Source organism: Pleurodeles waltl, chromosome 6, assembly GCF_031143425.1.
Source record: "Pleurodeles waltl isolate 20211129_DDA chromosome 6, aPleWal1.hap1.20221129, whole genome shotgun sequence".
In the NCBI taxonomy this organism is placed as follows: Eukaryota; Metazoa; Chordata; class Amphibia; order Caudata; family Salamandridae; genus Pleurodeles; species Pleurodeles waltl.
The window spans coordinates 377,482,204-377,494,840 of NC_090445.1; the positions used below are offsets into that span (position 1 = coordinate 377,482,204).

At 44.9% G+C, this 12,637-nt stretch overlaps 1 protein-coding gene across 1 annotated transcript in view; it reads right to left on the minus strand.

The window, feature by feature from the left end:
- Positions 1–12,637, minus strand: part of LPCAT4 (lysophosphatidylcholine acyltransferase 4) — a 536,940-nt gene that overhangs the window by 129,260 nt on the left and 395,043 nt on the right. Inside the window, exons 10-11 of the mRNA XM_069238305.1 lie at positions 1,597–1,722; positions 1,163–1,304 (exon numbers count right to left, since the gene is read on the minus strand). Of these exons, the coding sequence (XP_069094406.1) occupies positions 1,163–1,304; positions 1,597–1,722 (268 nt within the window). The remainder of the gene's footprint in view (positions 1–1,162; positions 1,305–1,596; positions 1,723–12,637) is intronic.

Here is a 12,637-nt window from a genome sequence, read left to right on the forward strand (position 1 = left end):
TGATGTCCCCATCAAAGGAAGAGGCTATGTCGGCCTCGAGTTCCTTGCAAAGCTCCATTTTAAATTTGCGGAGGTAAGAAAGGTGTTCCTCTTTCGTGACATCCATATTGCGTTCTGGGGAGTAGTCTGAGGCCGGTAATTTCATCCCCTGTGGACTGAAGTAACTGGACACCCTATTGTTTTAAACTTTTTTAGGTGGCATAGGGACTGCCCCACTGTGTACCAGCCAAAATCATAGGTGGTGGCCAATGTGTCTATATAACTAGAGGTAAGGAAGGATTCTTATGTGTAGTAAGTTAGGCCAAGAGCTATTTTAAGTCCTGCTTCTGTGTATTGTATTAACAATATGATCAAAGTCCTCCTGGCCCAGGCTCTGAGGGTTCAAAGCGGGCTCCAGGCAGCAAGGCAGTCCTTCCAGGTACAGCAACAGTCTGGCAGAGTGCAGAGAAGCTCACAGCAGCAGGCAGTCCTCCGAGAGTCCTTCCGCAGGCCCATTAGTAACTCAAGAGTGGGTCTGAAGGTCCTAGAATTATACTCTGGTGCCCTTCTTCTGGAAGCTGGGAGAAGCTTCTGAAAAGGTTCTTTGAAGTGCATGGAATTTCCTGACTCCAAGCTGGCTGCAGTGACAATACAGGGTTGTTAGACCCTTTGTGTGAAGGCAGAGCACATGCTATTCAGTTTACAGAAAGGATGTGCTCAGCTCTGTCACCCCGCACACCCCCCAATCTTGCCAGCAGATGGACCACTGAGGCACACCTAATTCCTCTATTGTGCGACTGTCTGGGAGGAATTTACAAAGTCTGTCAGTTACATCCAGTCATGTGACCCAAGACATGCTGAAGGCAATAACAGCAGGAATATGCCAACTTTCTGAAAGTTGCATTTCTGAATTTGAAATGAAAAATTTGACTTTACCATTAAAGAGGGTTTACCATTACAAGGGATTAGATACACATTTGTGGAGTGGAGTGAGAACTCCCCCTTATTTACAGACGTGATTTCTCCAAAACAAATGAGTGTCTAACCACTCCAAGGTGGGACCGGTTGACTAAGTGGCTGAGAAAACCTATAATGATGCTGTATGCTAGCAATACTAAGGAAATGAGACATCAATTTGGATAGTATTGGCAAGCACTCAGTTGAGATATTTGCTCTTCCTTACCTGCTGGAAGTAGCTAATAATCTTGGAAATAGTGCTGGAATCCCTCACGTTCAGCCGTGTCGCCAGCTCCTCTGGTTGGACCTTCCGAGGTGACTCCGACTTACTTATGTCTAGTAGGCTGGGTAACGCAGCTGGAGTGACCCTTCAATTAGAAGGTAAGAGCAGGAAAAAGGAATACATTCAGAATGCTTGGATAAACTAAACATACAACCTTCTCAGAATCATGTTTTTCTCAAAATCATACAACAATTCAATTCATTATCCTCCTTTCATGCACTTCTACATTACAGCTCTCATAATGTATATCTGCCAACAATACTACACTTATCCTTCAAGTGTGTGGAATTAAACATGTGTAACAAGATGAACATAGGAAATAGTACAAAAGAGAAAATTGACAGAGCATGTCAGATACAAAAAATACAAACAATTACCCAAGTTTCTTCAAGTCTTTACCCAGCTTCCAGATGCCTGGGTCCAAGGCAACTCGGAGCTGACCAATCGGTGTCACTGGGACATCACCTACTATCTCATACTCTGTAGCACGAATTCCGAGTTCACTAGAAAGAAGAATACATCATTCAAAGTCAATGAGAACACCCTCAGCTAACACAAAAAAACATGAAAAGGTTATTTACCTCCGACTACACAGCTTTATAAACGTATATGCTTGAATTATAGCCTATTGTCAGTCTTGGAATCCTGGGTAAACAATATTAAAACAGCAATGCGTATACAATCCTTATGCGGCCTATTGACCTCAATGATGTAACCTATACCTAGGGCAATGACGTGCAAAGGCAGCAAGCGGAACTCCCACCCAAGTCATCAACTGTCAGATTTTCATAATTTACCTCAATTCATGAGCACTTCATGACAGGTGAGGAAGGCATGTAAATCTATGTAATGTACCAGGGCTGGAGAACTGTACCTATAAGTAAATGCTATCTTCTCCATAGTTGAGCATGCTGGAATTAAAATGAACACTGTATTATAAGCATCTTTAATGTTAGGCAGCAACAAAGCTCAACTGAAGAAAACAGATTTCAAAGCACCAACTGTTGACTCCGCTCTGCAATCGTCATTAAGGCTGAAGAACTTAGCTGGTAATGCATGACCCTGCAAGCTGCTGCTGTCAAATCCCCATGCAAAGAGAGATGCTGTCATGTTTCTAGAGTGAGCTGTGACCTTCCTAGGCTATAGCATAGCTATGTAAGACATAATTTTCATTTCATTTTCATAAGGCATATGCTTTATCTTGTATAAGGCCTTGCTTTATTGGGCTGATAGTCTAAAGTTCTTGGTTTTACCCACATGCAATTACAGGCATCTTTGAGTCAAGGGAAAACAATATCCTTTATGTTGCTGAAGTTGAATGTGGAAACAGAATATTGATGGTACTTTGCAATGAATACTAGATTGCCACTGAAAATCTTGTATTGAAAAAGCTTTCATTTTTCTCACTTTTCTGTTTCATGTGATTGGTAGCAAGCAAAATAGCAATTGGTAGCAATTCTTCCAAGAAAAAGAATGGACTCATGCCTTATACATAGGCTCAAATGTGGCCTTCATGAAAGCCACCAAGACATACTATGCTTACACAGGTCAGGAAGCTGAGCAGACCGGTGCTGCCCCGCCTCCCCCTCCTTGGCCTGGCCCTTTCTCGTCCCTAGCTCCTGGAGACACTGCTGGCTTATGTGGGTACCAGACTCTGACCCTCCATATCCTCATAAGCCCCCTTGCACCAGGTAGACATCTCTCCAGACTCCCGTCAAGCCGCATCCTATGCTCCTTGTGTTCTTGATGTAATGAGATTGTCAGACATTGTTTGCTCCCCTTTTTATCATGCTGTACCTGCAAGGGTTAAAAAATGTAAAACCTCAATAAAATTTGTTTTTAAGATGAAAGCCACCAAGACAGTGTTACAATCCCATAAGGAAGCTGATCTTTGAATAAAGGAAAGTTATAAAACGATTCCTTTAAAATCCCTTGATAATCCTGGGTGAGAATAAAGATAGTTGATATAGCGTTTGCAGGTTTCGGAAAATACCCGATAAATGAACTCCCACAGAAGAGTATTTAAGTCCCAATCTGACTAGGGGGAGCAGATAAGGAAGGGGTGGGCATCGAAAGCAAATTGTGTTTACAGAGTGTCCATAATGTCAATATCATTCACAAAGGTTTCAAAAGTAAATGGTACTTTAGCTACTTGTAAAGTCGACTAGCAAACATCCCAAAGTTGAACAGACAGAAATTTCAGTCCTTCAGTAGCCAGTCCATCAGGTGAACTTATTTTGGGTTGTGGTATACTACTTTACATTTACTCCTGGAATTAATCTGCCAATGTTCTACAAAGCAATGCTGTCTGAGCTATGCCTGCTATTGGAGTGGGTGGGATGGATAAGGATCATGTCTCTATCAATTTTCAAAAGACAAGGAAACTTCAAGTGATGGGAGTGTATCTGGTGTCCATGTTTGAATGTCTCTCCATTATCATCATCAATATTATCATGAACAAGGTATTTAAGATGTTGTGGGGTAGTGTGTTTTTACCTTCATATTTGTTACTGGGAATAAAGAAGGCTTCTTTATGTCCATCATCTTTTAAAATATCCTGATCGTAATCATTAATGGCAACTGATCCCTATAATGAGGACATATCGCAGTTGTGAAGATAGTTTGATGGGGGATAGACTTAATGGGTAGAATGCAGGAGTAAGTGTGTGGGAATAAGTGTGGAAGCCAGCAGCCTGGTAGGTGCTAAGAAAGTGTTGTAAAGATCTGGAGCTAGCTGGGCAGGTAGAGCCACTGCAAACAAGAGAATGGTTAAATTCAACACTTATGCGGAAATGCGTGTGACACTGCTGATGAAGCTGTAGCAGGCACTGACAACCCAGAGGTTGTCTGTTGGAAATGCTTTTGCAGACTAGTACTCAACAACAGCTGTAATGCTGAAAGGTGTGACCAGAGAAAGTGCAAACTCTGCTTTTTGAAAAACTGGCAGGGTTTTTGGTCAGAAGAAGGGAATGTAATCTCTTATTGATTTATTGTGTGTTCATACTGGATTTCTGCCACCTTAACAGGGGTAGTTTGTGCCAACACAACTTTCCTTCTTTTACCGTGCATAGCCAGTTGACTATGGCTTAACAACAAGTTCAGTGGGCCTTTTGGCCACCTAAAAAGTTGGTACTGTAGACTTCGGCTTGTAGGCCATGAGCTCAAACATATTTTTCTTTTTTGGTGCAGGACTGGCAGAGGAACAAGTTACTAATCTTTAGTAATGCTCTTTCTTGTGAATACTCTAACCACATATTCCTCAGCTTTAGAATATTCCCTGGATGCCAGTTGGTGCTGAAATGAAATTGAGCTGCATTGCCAAATATATCCAGCTCCTTCATAATACTAAGGCTTCAGCTGTTTTGCCATCCCTGTTGTCTTTTGTTTGAGCAGTGCTGTTACCTCATGTTTATCCTCCTGGTACGATGGAGGCATGCATTACTGCAGTAGCCTAATATTTTCATGTTAATGATCATGTTCCTCATAGCTGTCAGCTGCCCCTATGTCATGAGGGTGACTGTTATCTAGTCTTTTTCCCCAGCCATCATGCCATTTTTGAACTTACATTGGTGTTTAGAGACTTAGTATAATAACCCATTCTACAATGGCCATTACATATGCACTTACATTCACAGCAGCTATCTAAGATTCGAAAAAATGCATTTACAAAAACAGTGGGTTGTGCAGGTGGGACAATGGCTTTTCCAATGATTGTTCTAGACAAAGCAGTGTCTAAGTACTTGTTATTCTGGAGCGGTATCTACAATCAGGAGTCACTGTTATCCATGGCTAAAAAATAAGAAGAAATCTCTCTAAGTACAACTTGTGGAAAAAGCAAGACAAACATGGAAGACTAACACAGGATGTGGATTTCTTGCCTGCATGTGTGACTGGTTCCAAATACTTGACATTAGTGTAATTTCTTTAAAGAAATCCACACAAAAGACAGACACTGACATTTGGCTCTGATTGCACCTAAGAAAGAAATATCTGTTTTGATTTATACTTCTAACTGTAGATTTCACAACTTTAAAATACTACCCCGGCGCTAGACTGGATCCGGAAACCTTTTAGCAATGTTTTTGCATGCTGCTAGGTGGTGGAGCAGTGCTGCATAGAAGTGTCACCCATGCCCGATTACAACAGTTCCTTTCTTCCTACATCTTATTAAGTCTATGTCAACAGTTTCTTCAAATGTCTTTGCAAGCAGTATTCTCAATGAATATGTACAGTCTGCAACGATCAACAACATCCTACGAGACGTGATTGGAGACTGTAAATTATAATAAATTACCTACGAAAACTGCTAATTTAGCGTGCAAGGTCCTAAACTTAAAGAACAAATCAATGGAATCAAATCTGTTCTAAAAAGCAGCTAGCAACACACAATGAGGAAAATAATGAATTCTTTGATAATGAAACTATAACACTGTGTGATTCATGCCCGTCATGGAATGTTTGCAAGCTGTGGTTGCGCACACTGGATTAGTAATGCATAATATCGAAAAGGCACTGTAGCCACTGAACCTTAAAAGTACCTGCTTCACCTCTTGGCCAACATAAATTAGCACAATTTTAAAGGAAGCAACAGCAGAAGTGCGCCAACAGCAGCTGTCTGGCCACAGATGTAGGAAAGTCTCAGCAATGCAAAATTACATTTCAGATGCTGATGGCTGCCAGTAACAGTTAGTCACTGAACAGAAGCTATGCCCATTCATAGAAAGTAAAATGCAGGTCATGTTTTAAAGTTATGCACGGCTGCTCTCATCGTCCATTCACTTCTGCTCCTCTCAGCTAAGATTGCAGCTCCGGTCCCTGCTCTGGCGCAAAACTAGACAATGGAAAGGGAAGTGACCACTTCCCTGTCCATCACCACCTCTGGGGTGGTGCCCAGAGCTCCTCCAGGTGACCACTTGATTCTGCCATCTTGAATCCAAGGTAGGCAGAGGCCCCTGGCAGCATCTGAGTGGCCAGGTCAGGCAGGTGACGTCACAGCCCCCAGTCAGTGAGAATTCATTCTGCACCAGGAAGAAAGAAGGAATCTCCCTTGGAGTGAAGAAGTCACTCTCCTCCATCCGCAGGCACCAACTGCAACGACGACCGGCAGTGTGTATCTTCTCTCCTCTGGAGCTGCGTAGATCATGCATCACAAGCGGTGATCTAGAGTGGTTCCCTTGGTCCTCTCTACCAGCTGTCCAACTTGGGAGACGGTAAGCCTTTGCCTCTCCTTGCAGGCCAGTACCCCTGTGTACAGCGACTCTTGCAGCTACCAAGGCTTGTTTGTTCCTCCTCCAAGGGATCTTCAGGCTCCGTGTAGCCAGGGCCCCCAGCACTTCTTCCTGCAATGCACAGTCTCCTGCCTGATGCTCAGGCGACGTGGGACACTCCTTCAGGTGTGCAGAGTGGGCCTCACTGCGACTCTTGTGCCTGCTGCCCATGGATCATCTGTGGGGGGTTGCCTCCTCTTTTTGTGACTCACCCAGCTGCCGAGGGTCACAGCGGACTTGCAAAACCTTCTTCAACAACTCTTGCATTTGCCAAAGCTGTTTGGTTGTTTTCCAGCACCACTGACCAACTATATCATGACCGCCGACATGGGACATCACTTGCAACACTTCTGGGACTTCTCTTCTGCTCCTGTGCTGCACTGCTGACCTTCTTTGTTCACTGTCGACCTGGTCCTGCATCCAGAGAAGGGTGGGTAGTGGCTCCTGCCACAACCAGACACTGCATCACGATCTGGATTTGGTACCCTTCCTTTGCACTTCCTCTTCTATCAGGATCCACCTTTGGGTTCTTCCAGTCTTGTCTGGGTCTTGCAAAATCCTCTTCCAAAATCCTCCAGTTGGTTTTGGTGAATGCCAGGTACTTACCTCTGTTCTCTTGGTCTCTGGGGGTCACTCTGGTACTCACCTCTTGGGGTTCCTAGTTCCTCCAGCTCCCTCTACTGACTCCACTTCCTTGGGTGGGGGACTGCCTTTCACATTGTATATTGTTTGTCCCTCCCCTATGGCCCTCACTATTTGGTATTGCTTTTACCAATGCCTATTGCTTTCTATGCTAATTACTGATTGCTAATGTGTATATAATAGTGTGTTTATCTACCTCCAGTTGGGTGATGCCTATAAGGTATTTGTGTTTCTATAATAAAGTACCTTTATTTTTGTAACTGTGTGGTTCTTTCATGTGTGTGAGTGCTATGTGACTATAGTGGTATGGCAAAAGCTTTGCATGTCTCCTAGGTAAGTATTAGCTGCTCATTCAGAGCTACCGCTAGAGAGCCCTGCCCACTCTGCACCCGACACCCACGGCCAGAGTCCAGCTGGCCCACCAGTCCAGAGAAGGTCTCCAGGCGATTCCGACCTAGAGTCCAACCTGGGTTTACCCTTCCTGGCCAACACGACAACACCTGCAGGCTAAATACGGAGGACCCCTGACTGCGATCAGACCCGACAAAGATTCCAGATGCCCAAAGCTACCCCTGCACCCACAGCCCCCTGGCCTTGGGGAATCCGGCTGGCAGTCCAGCAGTATCCAGCCGGTGCCTCTCCTACTTGTTCAGCCTTTGGTTTTCCGCAACCAACTCCCTGGACCGGGCCTGCAGCATCTTTGTGACCCCCGGGGTTCCCGCATTGAAAACAATTGGGCACCCGATGTTGTGTTTGCACCTTGCACTCAACCGCCCGTGTGCTGCTGGAGGTGTTTGTCTGGTGCTTACCTAAGGTCCCCCCGGTGCTCATCTAGACTCCCCAGGTCTGTGTGCTGAAGTCACGGGTACTTACCTGCAAGCTGTTTGTTTCTAAGTGCACCCTGTCTCCATAGAATTCCACTGGGCACCCGACACCAACTTTGAACTCTGCACCTGGCTGGCCCTTTGTTGCTGGTGCACTCTTGGTGTTGCCCTAATGTTTGCCTTGTGCACACTCTAACCCCTGAAGACTGGTATTGTAAGACAAGTACTTACCTGCAAATTATTTTGTTACTTTTCTTTCTCTAGGACTGCATTGCTTTCTACTTTTGAAACTGAAAAGTATGGCTTACCTGCAAACTGTTTTACCTGTGAATTCTACGCAAAGTGCATTCGATACTTGAAAGTGATGCATTCTTGAGGCTGTACTTACCTGCAACAAAGATTGTTTTGGTTCTAGAAATAAACTGAAAAGTATGGCTTACCTGCAAACTGTTTTACCTGTGAATTCTAAGCAAAGTGCATTCGATACTTGAAAGTGATGCATTCTTGAGGCTGTACTTACCTGCAACAAAGCTTGTTTTGGTTCTAGAAATAAAGCAACAAAGTATATTTTTGATACATAAAACATTGGCCTGGAGTTAGTCATTGAGTGTGTGCCTCATTTTGTTGCCTTTATGTGTACAACAAATGCTTAGTACTACTCTCTGATAAGCCTAACTGCTCGACCTCACTACCACAAAAGAAAACATCAGCATTATTTACTTCAGTCTCTGTAAAGCCTCTGGGGATCCACTGGACTCAGTGCACACTGTAGCTTACTTTGGTATAGTACCTACAGAGCCAAATTCCCACCGGTGGTGTTCCACCATAGCAGAGACCGGTGAGTATGGCGGTCTAACAACACTGTCTCTTACCAACGAGCCTGTGATTTAGCCCCCTGACTAGACAAGAAAGATGCATGTGGAGTCTGGCATGGGGAATGATGGCAATGCAAGAGGCCATCATGCCTAACAGTAGCATTATAATCCTGACTGTGTATGAGGAGTTCTCTCGAAACTGAGGGCGGAGAGACAAAGTTGTGAGCATATGCCAGATTGGAGTATGCAATCCCCAATTTTGCATTCAGTATAGCTCCTAGATAGGGCTGTATCTGGAGAGGTTGAAGATGCGATTTGAGAAAGCTGAGTGTGAAACCTAAGCTGTGCAGAAGGTCCACTGTCATATGAGTGTGGCGTTGTGACGTGCTGGCTTTGATGAACCAGTCGTCTAGGTAAGGGAAAACATGTAAGTTTGGTCTTCTGACATGTGCTGCTTCTACACTTTGTAAGAACTCTGGGAGCTGTGGTGACTCAGAAAGGAAGAACCTTGACATGATAGTGTTTTCCTGCAATCAGAAATCTGAGATATTTGCGATGTGCATGGTGGATGGGGATATGGAAGTAAGCATCCTTGAGATCTAGGGTGGTCATGAAGTTGCCCTGTTGTTAAAGAACGGCTAACGTTTTGAAGAGTGACCACGTGAAAATGTTCTGAAATAATGTAGTGATTTAAGGGCCTTAGGTCCAGAATGGGCCAAAGAGAAACGTCTTTTTGGGAATAAAGAAGTAGAGAGTATACTCCTGTCCTTGGTTTTGTAGTGGAACTGGCTCAATAGCTCCTCTAAGAAGAAAGGATTGTACTTCTTGTTTTCAGAAGAAGGTGGTGTTCCTGAGAGAACCTGGTGAGAGCGAGGGGGAATGTTTGGAGGAGTAGTAACGAGCCCACTGGTCTGAAGCAATGGTGACCCATTGTGTATGGAAATTTTGAAGTCATACCCGACAGGCAGGGAGGCATTGATAGTCAATGTTTAGCTGTTTATGCAGAGGTGCGAGGTGGCACTTTTACATCTACCTCATGTGTTGTTACCTCTATAGGTGCCTCTATAGAAGCCTCCTGAGTACGAACTGGAAGGCTGTCAGGCCTGAGATGTAGAGGCCTCTGAGATTGTTGGTTTGTTACCACCTCTGAATGTGGGGTGACGAAAGGTACCTCTTTAGGAGGGGGATTATAAAGCACCTATTGCCTTTGCGGTATCGGTGTCTTTTTTCAGCTTCTCAAGGGTGGAGTCCACTTGAAGACCGAAAAGATGCTCCTTATCGAAGAGCATGTTTAGTACTGCTTGTTGTACGTCAGGATTAAAGCCTGAGCATCTAAGCCAGGTGTGTCTCCTTACTAGGACAGCAGTACTGATACCACATGCAGAAGGGTCTGCAGCATCGAGGGCACATCTGATGGAATTATTACTGATTGCTTGCCAAACCATAGTCAACTTTTGCAATTGTCCACTTTTGCAGTGCTCATCTGGCAAATGTTGGGGGAGCTCCTCCATCTAATCCCAGTGAGCCTAATCATATATGGCAAGTAGGGCTTGTGAGTTGGCAAATCACCAGTGATTGGTTGCCTGCGCAGCCATCCTTTTACCTGTGGCATCAATCTTTTTGCTCTCTTTATCTGGGGGAGGAGAGTCCCCCGTGGCCTGACTACTGGCCCATTTACAAGTGGTAGTAACCGCAACAGAGGTCTGGCTGGACCTGCTCCCTTGCATTTTTTGGCAACTGTAGGGATGATAACCCTAGAGCAGACTGGTTCCTTAAAAATGTTGTCTGCATGACGAAGCATGCCAGGGAGCATGGAGAGGAACTGGATATCCCTATATGTGGACGTTAGGGTATCAAAAAGAAAATCTTGTTCAATGGGATCCCTGTGAAGTTAGTCATTGTGGAAGGTGGCTGCTTGAGCAATCACCTGCTGATAGGATGTAGCATCCATTGACCGTGAGGGATGTGATAGGTACAAGTCTGGATCTATCAAGATCATGGGATCAGGGTCTTATGTGTCCCATGGATGTGTCCCCAGTGAATAACAGGGAAACCTGGGGCGTTAGGTCTCCTGCAGTAGGAGAGGTAGGTGAATGAGGAGGAGAGGAAGGTGGAGACGGGGAGGTGGTGGAGGATAAGTTGGTGGAGGAGGAGGAAGAGGAAAAGGCTTGTGAATGGTGACAGCCGTTTCCTTGGTCTTCTTTTAGAGGTTGTGATATGTCTAGGGCCTACTGAAATTATTTTTGCTTGAAAGTAACGGGTGGGGTGGGGTGGAGAGGGCGCTGACGAGCATCCATGGTCTCCAAAATGGGCTCAACAGGAGATGGTGTGGCCGAAGATAGGCTAGAGTCTTTTGGCTTTGAAGAAATTAAACCCCTGTTTTTCGGGACCGAGCTTTTCGGTTGGTGCCTTTTTGTTGGGGACTGAAGCGGAGGTGGAGTTGATTAGGGTCGGTGCCGGAATGGTTGGTGCTAAGATTCGACTAGGAATTGGACTGCTAACTTGGTCTGAAGATGTTGAGGTCGATGTCAGAGACCATGTCTTTGTCTTGCCAATTTTCAGTGCTGAGCTGGAAGTCGGGGCATCCAAGCCAGTTTTTCAGAGCCAGCCATGGCCTGGTGACAGAGGCAGTCCAGCTACCACAGTAAAGGGTCTTTTGGGAGCTTTAGAGGGGGTGAGGTGGGGGGGGGGGGCCACAGTACTCACAGGTTGCACCAATGTTACCAGTGTGTGGGAATTTAGAGTGGCCCGAGGACAGAAGCAAACCAGAGTACGTTCTATTAGCACAGCATGCTGGTCGTGCCACCAGTTGATAAGCCCAAAAAGACTAGGACGTCCGGGAGGGTGTTTAGTCGATTCTCGGACTGACGGAGTGAGACAGACTGAGAAACATGTGTTAAAGAAACAATGCGGTTGGAGAAAAGGCAGAAAAGGAAGGTTCTGAAACCAGAGCGAAGAAAGATGGAGCGAAGAAACACTTCCAAGATGGAGCAAAGAAACACGTCCAAACCCTGCGGAGGAGAGAAAACAATCTAACAAAGGAGGCAATGCCCATGCGCAGTATCACAGAGGAGTCACTCGATCCCATGACTTGAAAATGCTTCTCAGAAGAAAAACATTTTAAATACTCCCAACCCAACACCAGATGGCAGGAGAATGCAGAGCATGTGTATCTACAGTCACACGTGCCACTGAACTGAGTTCTCCTTGAATTTTGTCTATGGTTGCCTCTATGAAAACAAAAAAAGGTGATGGGTGGAATGTGTGAATTGATCTTAGCCAGTGTCTACAATTATTTCTTCTTTTTTTTCCCCTTTCTTTAAGAAAACCTTTTTATTTAACTTTCAGAACTTCAGAAACAATCATCAAATCACTGTGTGGCTGTCCATTACACAAGAGAGGCATAGTAATTAATACATGCTGCTGTTTAGTTTAGCTGCCTTTGTGGAGCTGGAGCCATAGAGACCTATGTGTATATATAAGGCCACCACCAGTCTTCCCAGGGGAATTAGTGTGTCCCCCCCCCCCCCCCCCCCCAAGTCATCTGTGCCTAGAGCCCTCCATGTCTGCAATACTCGTTCCAGTTCCCCCACATCTTTTACCATTTTTGAGGGCTCTCCCTACTCTGGTAGACCAACTGCTTCGCCCGGTGAGTATCAGATTATTTCAAGCATTTTATCTATCACTTTCCTGTTTGTTCTTGTTGCTCCTAGATATGAAAAAAACGTAAACTGGACTTGTAACTGACAGTTGAAATTGATCTGTTCGCCCAGTTGATGTAAAAGGGTGATGTGAAGATCTTGTCTTACTTTCGCTGAACTGTGCCCAACGTCAAAGTACGCATATATTAATATCTTGGGCGACAAAGAT